Consider the following 19,649-nt stretch of genomic DNA (forward strand, 5'->3'; position numbering starts at 1 on the left):
TTATGGGTAATATTTCTTCATGTTATTTTTCTGTATTTTCCTAACTGTCCCAAATTAGCACAAACAATATTATTTTCATAATCACTAATACAACAAATAAACCCAACAGGTTCAAAAACAGCAAATTGTAAAGTAGAAATGTTCCTACAAGATACATCGAAACATATTCTGTGAGGCAATAAACAATATTCTAGACTAAGTGCGTTACGTCAGAACCTGAAAGGGTCTCTTACACAGCTTAGTGGTTATGAGCTTGAATCTGGAATCAGAGTCCTAGGTTCAAATCCTGGTCCTGGACCTTAGGCAAGTTCCTTAACCTTGCTAAGCCTCCATCTGTAAAATGGGAATATTAATAGTACCTGCCTCAGAGTAATAATGGGATTACATAAGATGATATATACAGTAAATTCAGTTGTGAGTGTATCACAACCAGAGCAAATATGTACATAAATGTCAGTGGTCCCTCAGCCTCAATTCCCGGCAAACATACCTAAAAGATCATAATACATCTTGCTATTAAGACAAGGCTTCACAATCCAAAAGCACTACTAATCAATAGAAATTGGTGTGCAACTGCTAGGAATTTACCCAAGGGATACAGAAATGCTGAGGCAAAGGAGCACATGTACCCCAATGTTCATAGCAGCACTCTCCACAATAGCTAAAACATGGAAAGAGCCTAAGTGTCCATCAACAGATGAATGGATCAAGAAGATGTGGTTTATCTATACCATGGAATACTACATGGCAATGAGAAACAATGAAATCTGGCCATGTGTAGCAACATGGATGGACCTTGAGGGTGTTATGCTGAGCGAAATAAGTCAGGCAGAGAAGGACAAATATCATATGTTTGCACGTATAGGAGGATTAGGAGGAACTTGACGGAGGAACAAGGGGGAGAAGAAGGGCGGAAATGGTGGGGGAAAGGGAGAGAGGCAAACCATGAGAGACTCTTGAATGCTGACAAAAACTGAGGACTGATGGATGTGGGGGGGAGGGGGGATGGGCATGGAGGAGGGCACTTTGGGGATGAGCACTGAGTGTTATGTGGAAACTAATTTGACAATAAACTATTTGTAAAAAAAAGAAAAAGAAATTGGTGTGCAAGTTTAAACTTATTTCAATCTCTAAATCATCTCAATAAAGGATATTATGTTTCCACCTGACAAAGGTGTGACATTTTTGGTTCAATTTTGGTCAAAATTTGTTCAATTAAGGACCTGAGTAACTATGAATTCATAACCAATTAAATTACTGATCACTCAAAAGTCAGTGCTTTGGTTTTTGTGCCCAAATTTATTTTTTTAATGCACATAAACTAATCAGATCACAGATATCTCCATGTCAAAACTGAATTTTACTGATTGTCAAAAGCTAAAGTGAATTTGTGGCATCTCATACCTTTAATTTAAAAAAAAAAAGGCAGCAATAAACAAAGAGAAAATAGGTTTTCTCCATATGTTACCTTTTCAGCTGCTCTCCGGTAAGCTCTTGTGCGGAATCGGAGAAACACAGAATCTCTAAGGAACTGCAAATAAGGGTCAAAGCCAGGGGGCCGCAGGCCAGCACCCAAATTAGAAGGAAATGAGCTCTCCACCAGGGTACTAATAAGCTGGCAAAAGGCCCGAGTCAACGGGTATTCTTCACAGCGGGATTCTATTTCATTTAGTTCAACCTTCCAAAAGAAAAAATAAAGAAAGTTAGTAATAAAAAACAATCAGCTATAAAGTACAGAACATTTTGCAGACGGCCATCATCATGGCACCAAAAGATAAATTATCTCACCTTTTTCATTTAGAGGAAAAGATGCAAAACTATTATATACATTGAGATTAATCAGATGGAAGATTTTTAAATTCCCACATATTCCTCCCATGTGTGAATTAAAAATAGAAATCTTGTATGTTTCTTTACGAAAAAAAGAGGGAGAGTGTAGAGACAGAAGAAGGGAAACTAAAACAAGTAAATTCTCACTTCAGGTTGACCCAAGTCATCTAATTAAATGGAGCTCAAAGCAAACTTTGAGTTCGGATGGTTGCCATACCACATCCTTTCCCAAGCTGAAACCTAAAGTATTTTGGTTCCTCTCAGGAAAAGTGTCACCTCCATTTCAACACTGACCAAGCAATAATACTTCAAATGAAAACATATTAAATTTTAAAATTATAAGGAGGAACCTAAGAAGGTAAGAATAATTTTTGTTAATTTTCATTGTGTGAATGTATGAGTTAGAGCATTTAAACTAAAAGGAGGGGCGCCTGGGTGGCTCAGTCGGTTAGGCCTCCGACTTGGACTCAGGTCATGATCTCACAGCTCATGGGTTCAAGCCCCGCGTCGGGCTTTGGGCTGACAGCTCAGAGCCTGTAGCCTCCTTCCAATTCTGTGTCTCCCTCTCTCTTTCTGCCCTTCTCCCACTTGTGATCTCTCTCTCTCAAAAATAAACAAACACACAAAAAAAAAATAGTAAAAAATAAGTAAATAAACCAAAAGGAAAACTTTACCTCGATACCAATCGCTTGCCTCTGACTTGGAACCCTTACGGTCTGCAGTATCTTAAAATAATAAGAATGAGATGTTAGAAGCATTCTCTAGTCTTCAATGAAAAGTAGTGACTGTAATATAAGTTATATTCCTCACTCACAGCATGCATGTATCTCATGACGCTAATCAGAAAGGACAACTGAGAAGTCTCCGATGGACTTTCATTAACAATTGTGTGAGGTTCAGGTAGAATCTTCAATTATTAGGGCTTCAGAAAACTGATAGTTTCTAAGTGCACACAAGATGCATTTTCAGCAAATTTCCTCTGAGATATTCTAGGAATGAATCTTAAGAGGACAAAAATTTCACCAGTGTTCAAGACCAGCCCTACTATTAGCACCAGAAAACCAATAATTACATTTGTTAAGAACATGTCTGAACAGGTTTCTTATGTGTGCAAAAGTTTTCAGTTTAAGCTATTCCGACCTGACCTTGCTAGGAACATAGAGCAGTATATGGTATAATTAATTACATTTAATGTCATGTTACTTAATGTAAGATCTTACAAGTTGAAAATATACTATCACGCAGAATCCTTTAAAAAGAAGTCCTGCGCTAAGGATAGAAATATCTAAACCCACTCATATTTCATTCTCGGTAGAAAGGAGCACTATAGGCACTTAGAACATGAAGTACTGATACACTTATAAAGGACAAAAATGAGGTATTAATACTAAACCAAAAGTGATTCAGCCTCTGGGCACACACTAGCTCCCTTCACTTTGCTCTCATCAAGTATCATTACATCTTCCGGACACATGTTATAAAATAACTAGACTATTTTCTTGCCTTAAAATGGTGTTACAATCACTGGCTCCTGTATGTCGTAGTGTTTTTTAGACAAACACATATTCCACTTCACCATTTTCCTAGAGATATTTCTGTAAAAGACATCATTATTCTCCTTTTTAAATTCAGCACCTATACTGAATAACTACACCTTCACAGAAAAATACGAATAGGCCTCACATCTAAAGAAAGAAAAGTTCAAAGGGAGATACTTCATTCTTCTGGTATGAGACAGGACGACACAGAAGGCAGAAGCGAAAAAAGGGAAGCGGATGTTCCCCACATTTAATGAGTACAAACAATGCCTGAAGGCTTTGATCAGCCTGGTCTCAAAGACAAGAGTTGAGGCATTCTGTCCATTTATTAATTTCTCACAGACAGTGAAGAAGTCTTAAGAGAAGAACCCATCTCCAGTAACCTAGTGAAGCTGTCAGCTGATCCGAGAGAAAAACCCACGGTTGTTGGTTTCCGATGCTCTACACTCGGTACTACGGTCGTAGCTGTGTTACCGGGAAGGTCATGGCATACTGTAGGTTGCAAACTGGATGCTCTCGCCTCTACCATCCTGTAATAAATAGGAGAGCTTGTAATACTACCTGAGTGTATTCCAACGACTGCCAGAGGGAAGCAGCAATCTCAGGAGATTTGCCAAAAGCTGCCAGGGTCTTGAGCAGCTCCGCTTTGAGGACAGGGGGGATGCTGCACTGCAGGAGCCCCAGGATCACCACCACCGGGGTCCACTGAGGGTGCTCACAGAGCGCCAGCCGTGCATTTTCACTCTGGGGATTGAACGCAAAAAAAACAAGAGAGACTTTCCATGTTTGAAAGCTACGGAAAATGACCAGCAATAATCTAAATAGCTAGCTAGCTCCTGTACCGAGCAGTCAAGGCCTGATACACACTAAAACGACGAGAAGCCTATGGCCTGTGCTTGAGGTCTATCAGTGGATCAAATCAGATAACAGCTCAGTCAATGTAAGGAAGGGAGGAGAAATAGCCTTTTACAATTACTTTTATAGCTCCAAGCGTGGAAAATACTACATAGGAGATAAATGGTCGGCCAGGGTCACATAAATCTTACCTGCGCACTGTCAATCCTGCATGAAACAATGTAATGTTTTTTGTATAATACATGAATAAATGCCTTTTCAATTTTTGAGGAAAAAATGAAGAATATGGTCTCAAATACCACTCCATTTTAATTCAATAAGAAATAATTACTAGCTTTATGTTTTAATGTTTAATAATGTTAATCCTGGGAAAACCAAAAAGTTAGAAGACACTATTCCTATCTTCAAGACAGAATATCTACACACCTTTGCTCTAGAGTATAAGAGAAATAACTTGAAGAGATTGTTGAGTAGAGAAATTATATAATGAAACTAATGTTTCTTACAAAGACTATTTTGGGGGGCTCGTGGGGGACTCAGCTGGTTAAGCATCCAACTCTTGATTTTGACTCAGGTCATGGTCTCCTGGTTGGTGAGATCGAGATCCCCAGTCAGACTCTACACTGGCAGCACAAAGCCTGCTTGGGATTCTTTCTTCTTCTCTCTCTTTCTCCTTCTCTGCCCATCCCCTGTTGACGGATGCTCTCCCTCTCACTCTCTCTCAAAATAAATAAACATTTAAAAAAAATTCAAAGACTAATCTGGCAGTAGCAGGTAAGATGGTTTGGTGTAAGGAGAGAATAAAAAAATAATACAGTAAATAACTTTTCTTTTTAATTAAAAATATTCTTGGGATAGTTTACAACAATAGTGACAGAAGTTTTTGCAAACTGAATTTGTCTCAGATTTATCTGTCCTAACGCTTATACGTGCACAAGTATGTAAACTGTGGTACTGAGTACCACTTTTTATTGGAAATACTGCTCTTGCTGAACTGTCTTGAGCACTGACTATGACGCAGTTTCTCACTTATGTAAATACTCGCATCCTAGCGGTCAAGAGGCTTCGGATGCAGAACCTAGAACCAGTTTTCGGGAACAATTGCAAACCTGCCATGGTACTGTGCGTCTAGTCATAAACCACTTAAAACTGTGAAAATATGGTTTACATTTAATTACACATAAAGGTAAATGAAGAATTCAATTCAGTACCAGTTAGCTGGTACATTTTAGGGAGCTTTTCACATCAACTGCCCACCTATATAATTTATAGTTTGACATGATATGTTTCAAAAAAATTACTTATGGGGCGCCTGGGTGGCTTAGTCAGTTAAGCGTCTGACTTTCACTTAGGTCATGATCTCGCGGTTCGTGGGTTTGAGCCCCGCGTCGGGCTCTGTGCTGACTGCCAGCTCAGAGCCTGGAGCCTGTTTCGGAGTCTGTGACTCCCTCTCTCTCTGACCCTCCCCTGCTCACGTTGTCTCTCTCTCTCTCTCTCTATCCTAGAAATAAATAAAACATTAAAAAAATTTAAAAAAAAAATTACTTAGTATAAACCCATTAAGGATCTGGGAGAAGAGAAGAAGCTTAGTGTAGAACTAAGCTTTTAAAGTATGTTTTATTTTTTAATTGTGGTCTTGGTGCAAATGTTAGTTATGCCTTATTCTTATCACTATTAGATCACCATGCTGTGACATGGTTTATATACATGCTGCCCTAGATAGTTTGTAATTATTTGTTGCAAACTTGTGACTACCCCTATTAACTTTCTTTTATGTAAGTTCTTTGTAAGCGTTTCTTAAACTTCTGCTTATTTAATTTTGAATAGAAGCTAAATCCAGAATTAAAAAAAAAATTCTTAGGATGCCTGGGTGGCTCAGTCGGTTAAGTGTCGCACTCTGGCTTGGGTCATGATCTCACAGTAAGTGAGTTCGAACCCCATGTCCAGCTCTGTATAACAGCTCAGAGCCTGGAGCCTGCTTTGGATTCTGTGTCTCCCTCTCTTTGCCTCTCCCCTGCTCTCACCGTGTCTCTCAAAAATGAATAAAAATTAAAAAAAAAAAAAATCTTGCGGCGAGGTGCCTAGGTAGCTCAGTTGGTTGAGCAACAGACTCTTGATTTTGGCTCAAGTCATGGCCTCATAGTCATGGAATCGAGCATGGCACCTGCTTAAGATTCTCTCTCTCTCTCCCTCTGTCTCCTCCCCTGCTTGAATACTCCCTCTCTCTCTGTCCCTCTAAAAATAAAAAACTTTTAAAAGTAAAAATTGAAAAAAAATTCTTGGGGCACCTGGGTGGCTCAGTCAGTTGAATGTCCAACTATTGATTTAGCTCAGGTCATGATCCTAGGATCATGTGATTGAGCCATTAGGCTCTGCACTCAGCATGAAGCCTGCTTAAGATTCTCTCAACGTCTCTGTCTTTCTCTCTCTCTCCCTCCGCCTGCCCCCTCTCCCGCTTACACTTTCTCTCTAAAATAAAAATTTTTAAATATTCTTTATGTATACATACACACCAACAAATATCTATGCTAGGGAACTTTCTAGAAGGATGTGAATCCAAACACTGATTCTTCTTTGCCCTTCTATTTTCTTTCAGGCATATGCTATTTATTATTTTCACATTAGCTGACGGCAATAAGTAGAGCTACTGTGACATGCTCTGAAGGTTTAAAAAAACACAGAGCTTAAAACCCGAATAAACTTCAAGCATTTCACAAAAATTTGGGAGTTCCTTAAAATGCCCCTGTGCTAGAAAACAAATAAAATTACACTCTCACATACTATGAATGGTAATTACCCAAGTAATGATGGTGGATGTGAGCTGCAAAAAGGCAATCAATCCATCCTGCTCCTTCTGGGTGATGCCACGTGAAGGAAGGTGACGGTACTGGACACTATCTGCGCTTGGAAGATCCTTCCGGAGGTGCTCATGGTAAAGCATTAAGGAATGAAAGAAATGTTCCCAGGAAACAGGACTGCCACCTGTTCCCTGAATATTTTCAACTGTAAAGAAAGACAGCACAGAATTTTCTTTCAAAAATATCTATGCATTTGCTTAAAAATGGAAGAAGAAAATTAAAAAACAACAACAACAACACTTTGCTTTTGTCCTAGATAAGCAGAGTATGCTATCTTGTCTACAATAAGCAGTGTTTGAAAATTGTGTAGAATCCATCTGTGAGCTAAATCTCTGGATTAATTCTTCCTCAGGGCTAAGAATGGGCAGTAAATGCAACGGTAAATTACTTGAATGTCAGTTATCTACTTCATGTCCGTAGGAGTTGTCTGTGTTGTCTTGTAACTACGCAGGGCTACCTTCCCCATCAGATAATTCCCAAACGTGAGCTTACATTCCCAGAGGGAGGAAAGTACAGTCTCGATTTGTAAATTACACTACTCCACCACATACCAAGCAAAGGGCAAGATAAGCAGGCCTTGACACAGTCGTCAAAACACCGGCCTTGGAGCGAGGCAGACCTCAATTCCAATCATGTGACCTCGGGTAAATTACTTCTCTAAACCTCAGTATCCTTCACATGTAAAATGAAAGTAATAATATCTACCTAGCAAAGCAGATGTTTAATAACTATTTCTTTCTCTTCTCTTTTCCAGTGTTTTGATTTAACCAGACTCAAGTCTGAAAATTAAATGAGGAAATTGGGAGATGGTTGACAGAGAAACTATAAGTATAGAAATTTGGAAAACAAGTACTTATGAACATGAATTTAAAAAATCAAACTCATATGGCAAGGGTACATATTGTTGAATACCAGATGTGTTCTTCAAAGTTTTTATATATTAATTTTGATTTCTTAAACTGAATTGTATTTAATAAAGTAAATGGTAAAACCCCCCAATCTATGAGACTATAATTAAGGCATCACTATGCATAAAGCTATCAAGGTACTTTTTTCTCATTATTATAAAAATAATTTATACACCTGGTGGAACCTAGTACAAGTAACCAGTATTCTTTAATAGGCAGGAGGATAGTGATCTCAAGAATGTCATGGAGCAACTGGGTGGCTCAGTTGGTCCAACTCCTAATTTGGGCTCAGGTCATGATCTCTTGGTTTGTGAGATAGATTCCCACATCAGGCTCCAGGTGACAGTACAGGGCCTGCTTGGGATTCTCTTACTCTCCCCCACTCACTCTCTCTCAAAAAACAAACCAAAAAACTGTCACAACAAACTTAGATAACATCCCAATTTTTCTTACCATGACTACTACCATTGACTTTAAGCAAGCTGAAACAGTAGTGGGCGCACTGGGGCCCATTGGCCAATCCCTGAAGCATTTTCAAATAAGGAATGTAAATCGTCGGAGGTAACAGGTCACCCATTTGTCTAACAAATTTAGACAAGACGACCTGAAAGAAGAAAAAACAAATAGTTTACAGAAAGCTTATCTTATGCTGGCGAGGATGTGGAGAAACGGGCACCCTCCTACACTGTTGGTGGGAATGTAAACTGGTACAGCCCCTCTGGAAAACAGTGTGGAGGTTCCTCAGGAAACTAACAGTAGAACTCCCCTAGGACCCAGCAATAGCACTGCTAGGAATTTACCCGAGGGATATAGAAATGCTGATGCATAGGAGCACATGGAACCCAATCACAGCAGCACTCTCAACAATAGCCAAAACATGGAAAGAGCCAAAGTGTCCATCAACAGACGAATGGATCAAGAAGATGTGGTTTATCTATACGATGGAATACTACATGGCAATGAGAAAGAATGAAATCTGGCCTTGTGTAGCAACATGGATGGACCTTGACGGTGTTATGCTGAGTGAAATAAGTCAGGCAGAGAAGGACAAATATCATATTTGCACGTTTAGGAGGATTAGGAGGAACTTAACAGAGAACCGTGGGGGAGAAGAAGGGGGGAAATGGTGAGGGAAAGGAAGAGAGCCAAACCATGAGAGACTCTTGAATGCTGAGAAAAAACTGAGGACTGATGGGTGTCGGGAGGGAGAGGGGAGATGGGCACGGAGGGGAAAATTTGTGGGGATGAGCACTGGGTGTTATATGGAAACCAACTTGACAATAAACTATTTGTAAAAAAAAAAAAAAAAAGCTTAACTTTAAGGTAGCATGGACTAGCTAATAAAGACTACAAATGAACTAAAACTAAGTGCACTGACCTAATGCCTCAAAGACAAATAATCTGGTATTCTACTTATGAAATATTATTTTTTCAAGATTGTCATTAGCAATTTAATGCAATTATAGAATTTTCGGTGAAAAGGCGAAAGATTTATACAATCTGAAGAGAAACCAGAGTATAGAATTTTCGGTGAAAAGAAAGTACATTTTTTTTTTCAAACTATCTCTGCTACAGAACATAAGGCTACTCACAATTTAAATATGTAAAACAACCAAAGAAATTTACTCCCCTAAAATTAACTGGCAAACTCAGATATACTTGGATCCCAGGGTCCCTGAATCCCAAATTTAATATGAAGACCTAGGAACCTGAAGGAATTTTAGATGGTAACCTAAAAATACTGTTTTGTGTTCTGGCCAATACCTCATTCCCACATTCCTGTTCTATAAATCCACTTCTTAGTTTTTCCTTTTATCTTTGTTTATTCCTTAAATCTATTAACAAATAAAAATGCTATTCAGACATTCAGTCCCATTGGTTGGATTTCAGAACTGAAAATGTTACTGATCTCTGAAAGCTATTGTTAAATCTGCTAGATGTAACAGTGATTTTTCTAATTATGGGGAAAATTATCTATATTTTTACGAGATATTAACTTACCCAATAAGAGGTAAAATGTCATGCTGTCTATAAGTTACTTTAATGTACTCCAGAAAAATAATAGTAAAAATAACAATAGTGATGAAGCAAACAAGGCAAAATGTTAACAGCTATTAAACTGAGATGTTGGGAGTTCATTATATTCTCTCTTTCAAGTTTGAAATATTTCATAATATAAGGATTTTTTAATCTTCAAAAATTTTAATAACTCTTCCTCCAAGACATTTTTGTAAATGGGGAAAAAAGTGGAACAATAAATGTAACATATGCAGAAAAAAAAAAGAAAAAGCATGTGATCTCAGCCTCTAGCATAACTGAAAATTATTCAACATGGAAAATTCTAGAATAGGAAATCCCAAAAAGATGAAGATCAATACTGCAATCCATCTTATTTGAAACTGCATATCACACTTCAGTTAATATAGGACAGAAAATAGACATTTTCCTGCATTATTTACTGACTCATAGGCATTTTGTCATCAATCCTAACTTCGAAGCCTTTCCTTTTCATACCTATACCTATCCTAACCTCCCCAACTTGTTAAGAGCAGTTTATACTGGTTATTGTCATGCCTGCTGGAGACAAACTAAGAATAATAAATACCAATAAAATTCAAGTAAGTGACACATAGAAAGACTAGACACCTTTCTATGATTGGACACATACCTAGTATGTCACAAAAGACTGACTCCATAAACCCCAAAATGATCAGAACTTAAATTTAAGAGTTTCAAATTTCTTCAAGAAAGGAAAACAAGTGTAAATTTCTAAAGGATGCACAGTAGTCATTTGCGTTAACAGCAATCCGGAATTAACATTTCTTCATGATTCAAGACTCCCAATTACACCAAGTCAAGAAAACAGAACACCTAAGGGCTCACCTGGCGTTGAGGGGGCCGCTGATGAGCCACCCCAAGGTAAGAACCGATGATGGTGGAAGTCTGAAGAGGCTCTGAGGGACACCAATATTCCAGAGCAAGCTCCAGATTAAAAGGGTTCTTTTTATATAGCTCACCAATCTGCAAATAATATGAAAATGCCTGTAACTCAAAAATTACTCTGAAATGAAATTTATTTTTATAGAACTCACCTATTTAAGATCTTACACGTGAACCTTACCAAAGTTAGGCAATAAATAAAGGAAGGAGAGGGAGACGACCATGCATCCAGTGTAATGGCTTACCAAGAGCATTAAGTGTTCCAGATCCCTTCTAAGTGAAATGGGAGGTTCATTACCCATCTGCATACTCATGTGAATCATTCGAGCATCTTCATCTGCCCGATTCCTCAACTGTTTCACCTATTAAATGCATCACATACAGTTTAATATGGAAATTTATTATATGCATTAATAATACTGAAATCAGGAAACTAACTGATTACACAAAAGAAATACTGTTAAAACATCTATTCCACTTTAATGACATGACACAATATACTAGGAATTTTATTGTGATAGAACTATCCATAATTTATAATATTTTAAAACATCAATGCATTTTCCACTACAGAGAAACTGAGTTTAACAACAGTGTTTCTCAACAGGAACATTACTGACATTTTGGACAGGACATGTCTTCACTGGGCTGGATGATCCTGAGCACTGCAGCACAGTTTAGCATCCCTGAGCTACCTATTAGCTACCAATAACACCACTAAAGATAATACAACAAGCAAAACTGGTGCCATTCTTTTCCCCAACATGTGCTGAAGCATATTACTGCCCTGGCTGAGAACCATTATCTTATAAACATTCATGTGAACTAAAATGCCACCTGAAATAAAAAGCTACTTTCTTAGAAAAACACAACAGGGGCACCTGGCTGGCTCAATCAGTTAAGCATCCGACTTTAGCTCAGGTCATGAATTCACTCATGGTCTTTGAGTTTGAGCCCCATGTCGAGCTCTATGCTGACAGCTGGGAGACTGGAGCGCTCAGGTCATAATCTCATGGTTCATGGGCTTGAGCCCCACGTTGGGCTCTGCACTGGTAGCTCGGAGCCTGGAGCCTGCTTCAGATTTGGTATCTTCCTCTCTCTCTGCCCCTCCCCAACTTATTCTCTATCAAAAATAAATAAACATTTAAAAAAAACACAAAATGAAAAAGCTAGACAAAACCACAATTACAAGTGAAGATTTCAATATTTTTTAATGTTTATTTATTTTTGAGAGAAAGAGAGAGAGAGAGAGAGAGAGAGAGAGAGCGCGAGCGAGCATGCGTGCACAAGTGGGGGATGGGCAGAAAGAAAAGGAGACACAGAATCCAAAGCTGGCTCCAGGTTCGGGGCTGTCAGCACAGAGCCCAACTCAGGGATTGAACTCACGAGCTGTGAGATCACGACCTGAGATGAAGTTGGAAGCCCAACCGACTGAGCCACCCAGGCGGCTCTCCTCCCTCATTATTCAATAGAACAAGCATATGAAATCTGTAAGGACATGGAAGACTTAAACAACACTATTAACCAACTTTACCTAACTGGCATTTACAGAATACTCCACCACCACAGCAGCAGAATATACATTCCTTTCACATGCACACAGGACATTTTCCAAGTTTGACCATATTCTCAAACATAAAACAAACCTCAGCAAATGAAACATAACTGAGATCCTATAAAGTATGTTCTGTGACCACAAATAAAATAAACTAGAAATCAGTTACAGAAAGATACCTGGAAGCTCCCCATATTTGGAAATTAAAACGCCACTTGTAAATAACTCACTGATCAAAGAAGTCTCAAGGAAGATTACAATACATACTAGATTGAACAAAAAAGCAACATATCAAAATTTATGTGACACAGCATAAAGCAGTGATTAAGAGATAAAGGTATAACATTAAATGTTCGTATTAGAAAAAAAGAAAGGTTTCCAATCAATAATCAAAGCTTCTAAAGAAACTGAAATGAGAAGCCAAAACTAAATCCAAAGCAAAAGGAAGAACATAATAAAGAGCAGAAATCATTAACAGCAAAACAAAGCATAAGAAAATCAATGAGGGGGTGCCTGGGTGACTCAGTTGGTTAAGCATCCGACCCTTGATTTCAGCTGTCATATCACGGTTCATGAGTTTGATCCCCACATCAGGCTCTGTGCTGACAACACAGTACCCTCTCTCCTTCACTCTCTGCCCCTCCCTCCCCCCTCTCAAAAACAAATAATAAAACATTTAAAAAAAAAAAAGAAAGAAAAGTAAGAAAAGAAAATCAATGAGGCCAAAAGCTCGTTCTTTGGAAAGACCAATAAAATTGATAAACGTATCCAGGTTAATTAAGAAACAGAAAGAGGACACACAAATTATCAATATTAAGAATAAAAAAGGAAACATCATTACAGAACCTATATACATGAAAAGTATAATAAAGGAATATTAAGAATAACTTTATGCCAATCAATCTGAACGAAAAGGACAAATTCACTGACAGATACAAATGAGTTTGTTCAAGAAGAGACAGATAACCTAAATACTCCCCCATCTATCAAAAAAAACTCCAGTATCCTCAATTGTGTGAACTGTTTGCCCTATTCAAACCACTGATTATGTTTCTATAAACAAAGTCCCATCTGGACTACTGATTAGGAAAAACTTAAACCTTAAGCTTTCTAAGGCTTCATTTCTACAAATGTAAAATGAAAGGATCAGCAGGCTTCTTCCCATTCCAAAATCCTGTGGTGTTAATCTATCAAGTCCTTCAAAGTTGCTGAGGGTTCAGCTTATCTGTTAAAGTATTCCTTGAATGGGGCGCCTGGGTGACTCTTGTTTTCAGCTCAGGTCATGATCTCACCCGTTCGATCGGGAGATGGAGCCCCATGTCAGACTTGGGATCCTCTAGCCTACTCGCTCTCTGCCTGTCCCCTGCTCGTGTGTCCGCGTGCTCCCTCCCTCTCTCTCTCAAAATAAACAAACTTAAAAAATTTTCTTTAAAGTATTCCTTGAATATTCTAGTCCTAAGGGAGCTACCCTTAGCCTAAATAAATCCATAGTAGTTTACTATCTATACCTCTCATTTACCTACTTTTACTACCTAATCTCTCCAACTAGATTATAAACTCTTTGCGGATAATGAATGAGTCTCTATTTATATAAAATATAAAATACACCTGGCACACAGAAGAAACTCAACGAACAATTCGTTAAGTAATGAATAAACACTGCACTCCTTGTTTGTTGCCATTTGAGGTACTTTTTCCATTTGCCTTATGTTTTCAGGAGGTATGATAGCAGAACCGCACAACATTACAAATGCAGGTCCTCTGCGGTGCTTTTTTATGTTTTATTAATTTTAATGTTTATTTATTTATTTTGAGAAACAGAGAGAGCTCAAGCAGAGGAAGGGCAGAGAGAGAGAAGGAGACAGAGAATCCCAAGCAGGCTCTGCGCTGCCAGCATGGAGCCCAATGCAGGACTCGAACCCACAAACTGTGAGATCATAACCTTAGTCAAAACCAAGAGTCAGACACAACCAACTGAGTCACCCAGGTGGCCCTGGGGTGCTATTTTAAATACACACATATAAAAAATAAGTTCACAGGGCTTTACTCCCTGCCCCCATTTTGATGGCTTCCTTGGTACAACACTGCACAAAACGCATACACTCTCAAGAAACCATCTGACGTGGCTCTAAAATTCCTTTTTTGGATCATAGTTATAGCTTGAATTATTTATTCAAAAGTAGCCTTTGCATTACTTGTAAGCAAGCTGAAGCCCATTTATACCCTATAATTAACAGTCGAAACAATTATCTATAAAACTGGAGATTTTGCACTATGCCTCTTCCAAATCATACGTATAAATTTATCAATAAGGCAACCTGAGCACTGATCCCTGGGGTAGCATGGTATTGCTAATTTTCTACCCACAGTATTTAACTGGTACTTTCTCCTTATTAACTATTCTCAATGTCAAATATATTGTTCTTTTAGCTTATACTTAGTTAACATGTCTTATTTCATTTTCTTCATGAATTACTAATTCAAAAGCTGTAACACCACTATTGTCAAATTACAATCTACAGTAAGATTTTATTAGTTTCCAAAACATAAAGTTAGTTAATTGATCAATTTTATTATTTCATAAAAGTTTTCTACTGCTTTTTGCTCATCCTATATTATTACACATACCTTCATTGGCATAAGTGCAAGGAAATCTGTGATGAGATTATGGATTCTGCGAATATAAAATTCTTCCTGATAGAAGTTTTCTGACACCACCACAGATTCAGTTAGGAACAGGAAAACATTGTCAGCAATTGCGAGCTCTGCCATTGCTTCATCTGCTTCTGTGAATTCAGCCAAAGCTAGAAATATAGTTTAAAAAACAGCACATGGAGAAAAAGTTATTAAACTAGACTATAATATTTCATAATATTCTGCTGATGTTTTAAAATTCAGGTATCTTCTCAACCTTCAAGCAGGTCTATGCTCAAGGTAAGACTGTACCCACTGTAACTGACTCACAAACTCAAAAGAGCTACTGAAAAAGCACATTAGAAGACCATGTGCTCCTATCGACAACAGCCAAAGTATGGAAAGAGCCCAAATGTCCACTGACTCATGAATGGATAAAGAAGATGAAGTATATATATATACAATGGAATATTATTTGGCGATCAAAAAGAATGAAATCTTGCCGTTTGCAACAATGTGAATGGAACTAGAGGGTATTAAGCTAAGTGAAGTAAGTCATTGAATGACAAATATATAATTTCACTCATATGTGGAATTTAAGAAGCAGAACAGATAAACATAGGGGAAGGGAAGTCAAAAATAAGATTAAAAAAAGGGAGGGAGACAAACCATAAGAGACTCTTAAATACAGAGAACAAATGGAAGGTTGCTGGAGGGGTACTGGGTGGCAGGATGGGCTAAACGAGTGATAGGCATTAAGGAGGGCACTTGTTGGGATGAGCACAGCGTGTTTTATGTAAGTGATAAATTACTAAACTCTATCCTTGAAATCATTATTATGCTATGTGTTAACTAACTTGGATTTAAATGATAAACCAACCTTGTATTCCTGTAATAAACAACACTTGGCTATGAGAAAGAAGGGGAAAAAAAGAAAGAAAACCATGTGCTCTTCACAGTACTAGGAGTGATAAAAAGTTTCTTCAGAGATAACATGATGTAACACTGATATAATCAGGGAATGATGATCAAAACAGTAACATATGAAAATGACGTTAAGGCTTTAATCTCAAATGAACTGTATCATTCAGAAAAAGTCTTCACAACAAGTAAAACTAAAACCTGAACATGACCACCTAAGTAACTCTTCTAATTTGGTAACTAAGTAGCAAAAATTAAAAAACTAAACCTTAGCCCAAGGACAAACTGGTCTACTTATAACTTTTTTTAGCTTTTTATTTGAAAACCTTCAAACAGGTATCTAAAAATATACAGACCAGTATAATGAAAACCACACACCCCATCATCTAGCTTTGATATTATCTATCCATTTACAGTTCATCTTATCTCCTCTAGATTTCCATGCATTCCCAAATTAGATGAAAGCAAATGCCAGACAATTTGATATTTCACTCATAGGTGTTTCAGTACACAACTCAAAAAGATTCTTTAAAAACAAAAGAAAATAAATGACACACACAAATACCATTATATCTTAATACCATTAAATCTTAAAAGAAAACAATTTTTCAATATCAAATACCCACAAACTAATCAGATTTACAACCATCCCATGAATGTTATACAGGATTTTAGCTTGGATTTTTGCTTTTTGTCTTTTGTGCAATCTGTTTGCTTGAATCAGAATCCAAATAAGATCTACAGACCGCGTTTCAGTGACACATCTGTAGGCGGCTCCTCCTGGATCTTTTTACGTTCTCCCTCGTCCTTATTTGCAGTAGAAAGTAGACTTTTATCCTGTAGAGTTCTCACAATGGTTTGGTATCCATCCCAGTGGTATAGTTAACATATTCCTCTGTCCTCTGTTTATATTAAAATCGCTACTTTGACCTACAGAGACTTGATCTGATTTCTATTCAGTTTTTTCAGTAAAAGTATGTCATAGGTGCTGTGTGTCCTTCTGTCAAGAAATACACTGCTGCTTACCTCTTTTTAATTTTCATACAAATTGCTAGGTAACCTTGTGGTAATCTGGCTTTGGAAAAGAATTGCTATGTACTTTATCCTGCTTGAGCATCATACAAGGCAAATACATAGTGTGCTACTCAAAGTATATTTTCTTTCTTTCTTTCTTCCTTTTTTTTTTTTTAAGCAATAGTGCGAGCAGATGGGCAGAAAGAGAGATAAAGGGAGAATCTTACACAGATTCTGCACTGTCAGCACATAGCCTGAAGTGGGGCTCAAATTCACAAAACTGTGAGAACACGACCTGAGCCAAAATCAAGAGTCAGATACTCAACTGACTGAGCCACCCAGGTGTCCCTCAAAGTACATTTTCATTGTCTTGGAAGATCAAAAATAGATATAAGCAAAAAGTCTCAACCAGAGGAAAACAGATAAGCTTTTATGTTTTATTTTACATTTTGAAATAAAGCCTGTGTATATATCCATACCATACAACTTCTTGAGAACAAAATAGTAATTCTTTTTTGATTAATAATACTTATTAAAATTATAAATTAAATATTAATAATAATAATTAATTACAAACCACTTGAATTCAGAAATACTGGAATTAAAATCGCATGATGATCAATTCAAGAACTATTTCTTAAAGACTATTTAGGTAATAAAGCAGCCTTAGTATCTGAATTCTAGCACTTTTTAAAATTCAAATTTCAGAAAGTGTTTTAGTTTAAAAATGTTAATTATAATATCTCTAATTATCAAACATAAAAAAAAATATGACCATGTAAAAGTAAAGAGATTAAGTAGCTAAAGATTTGGGACTCAAAACCGGGTATGGATTCCTAAGCCTATTTTCATCAATAGCAAACTATAGCACATTCTTCTCTACCTTTCCAGATGAAGGCAAGAGTACAGTAAATCACAATATATGAACTTAACTACCACATGCCCACTTAAAAGTTTAAAGGATAATTTTATGCCAGAAGAGTATTAAAATAAGACTCACAAATGAATGAGGTGTATAGTTCAGAAATAAAAGTTATACATGAGTATGAATGTCTAATTAGCCATGAATTACCTTTAATATAGAAAATACTTTGCCAAGGAAAGACACCCTAATACCAAAAAAAAAAAAAAAAAGCTTTCTGCAGTCTCCTTGTGAACAGTAGGACACTAGTGAACAAAACGTTCTAGATTCACACAACTGAGAAGACTACTAGAATCTGTGGACACTCCACAACCAGATAACACTGACATGGATCATGAACCTTAACAGAATCTTTCCAGATCTACCGTAAAAACAAGTGACAGTTCTTTGGGCTTCAAATTACAACAAAACACAGTTCTCGTCCTGTTAAAGTAAACCACTATAATATGAGAATTACATGAATGTCAACAGCAGAACAGGATATGCTATAGTCAGTCACAGACTATTAAAGTCAGACTTCCATATCCATTCTCAATTGATCCAAACATCTCCTTTCTAATGTATTTTCTTTTAAAATGATACCAGTATTTAATTTGTGAAAAATTATTATGCAAACAAAACCAAGGAGGAAAACATAAAAGAAGAAATCATAAATTTTAATTTAAAAGATTACTGTGATNGACTATTAAAGTCAGACTTCCATATCCATTCTCAATTGATCCAAACATCTCCTTTCTAATGTATTTTCTTTTAAAATGATACCAGTATTTAATTTGTGAAAAATTATTATGCAAACAAAACCAAGGAGGAAAACATAAAAGAAGAAATCATAAATTTTAATTTAAAAGATTACTGTGATACCGCCATTTCAAAATTTTACACTCTTAAGGGAAAAAAACTAAAACAGCATGGTCACTGGCTCCAAGAAAGGGAAACCACATTTCATAAAATTTCTTTCCGGAAACCAGGGGAAAAAAGTCTGCATTTTACCACATTCCAAAGCTTCATTTAATACAACTCCAGATACTTCCAGCGCTCGTGCTTATGTATGTCAAAGATAACATCTCTTTCAAAATACCACTCAAGTTGGTATGTTCTTTCTCGTAAGTAAGTTACCTGCAATCATTTTACCTGTCACATCAGGTAGCTGGGATATTCCTCTCAGTGCCAGTGCCCAGGCAAGTCTAACGGTGGCCTGCAGCCCAGGCAGTTTCCAAAGCTGTGAGTCTTGAAGGCGGGAGTGAATCGTTGCGATGTATTGTCTTTCTGTCAACAGTGGAAGCTGATGAATCATATCTGAAAACACAAAAATGGACCACTATACCAACAGGTAGAGAAATCCTCACTTTTGATACACAGGAATTGGCAAAAAATCAGAAAATCAGAGTACAATTATCAATGAATTATGACTATCAGTGTTTGACAAACCAAAAATACACTGTCAATTGACAATAATTCTAAATTTTAATTCTTTATTCAATGGATTTTTATAAGTGTACTTTAAATTTATTTCTGCATATAAATTCTAAAATATAAATCAGTGCTATTTAAAGATCAAACAAGACAGAATTTGGGCTGCCTGGCTAGCTCTATTGGCAGCTCTTGATCTCAGGGTTGTGAGATCGAGCACCATGTTGGGTGTAGAGATAACTTAAAAATAAAATCTTAAAAAAA

The 19,649-nt window shown here is 37.1% G+C and overlaps 1 protein-coding gene across 2 annotated transcripts in view; it reads right to left on the reverse strand.

Moving 5' to 3' along the window:
* The window catches only part of NUP205 (nucleoporin 205), an 84,974-nt gene that overhangs the window by 48,701 nt on the left and 16,624 nt on the right, over positions 1-19,649 (reverse strand). The window contains exons 1-9 of one of the 2 annotated variants that reach the window (XM_077770671.1): positions 19,107-19,256; positions 15,113-15,288; positions 11,175-11,291; positions 10,873-11,010; positions 8,443-8,593; positions 7,021-7,226; positions 3,930-4,112; positions 2,505-2,555; positions 1,469-1,678 (exon numbers count right to left, since the gene is read on the reverse strand). In XM_077770671.1, the coding sequence (XP_077626797.1) occupies positions 1,469-1,678; positions 2,505-2,555; positions 3,930-4,112; positions 7,021-7,226; positions 8,443-8,593; positions 10,873-11,010; positions 11,175-11,291; positions 15,113-15,256 (1,200 nt within the window). In that variant the 5' untranslated portion in view covers positions 15,257-15,288; positions 19,107-19,256. Of the gene's footprint in view, positions 1-1,468; positions 1,679-2,504; positions 2,556-3,929; positions 4,113-7,020; positions 7,227-8,442; positions 8,594-10,872; positions 11,011-11,174; positions 11,292-15,112; positions 15,289-19,106; positions 19,257-19,649 lie in introns of those variants that run through there. The other variant, XM_077770672.1, reaches the window with a different exon arrangement.

This window comes from Crocuta crocuta, unplaced genomic scaffold (genome assembly GCF_008692635.1).
Source record: "Crocuta crocuta isolate KB4526 unplaced genomic scaffold, BGI_CrCroc_1.0 scaffold266, whole genome shotgun sequence".
Taxonomy (NCBI): domain Eukaryota; kingdom Metazoa; phylum Chordata; class Mammalia; order Carnivora; family Hyaenidae; genus Crocuta; species Crocuta crocuta.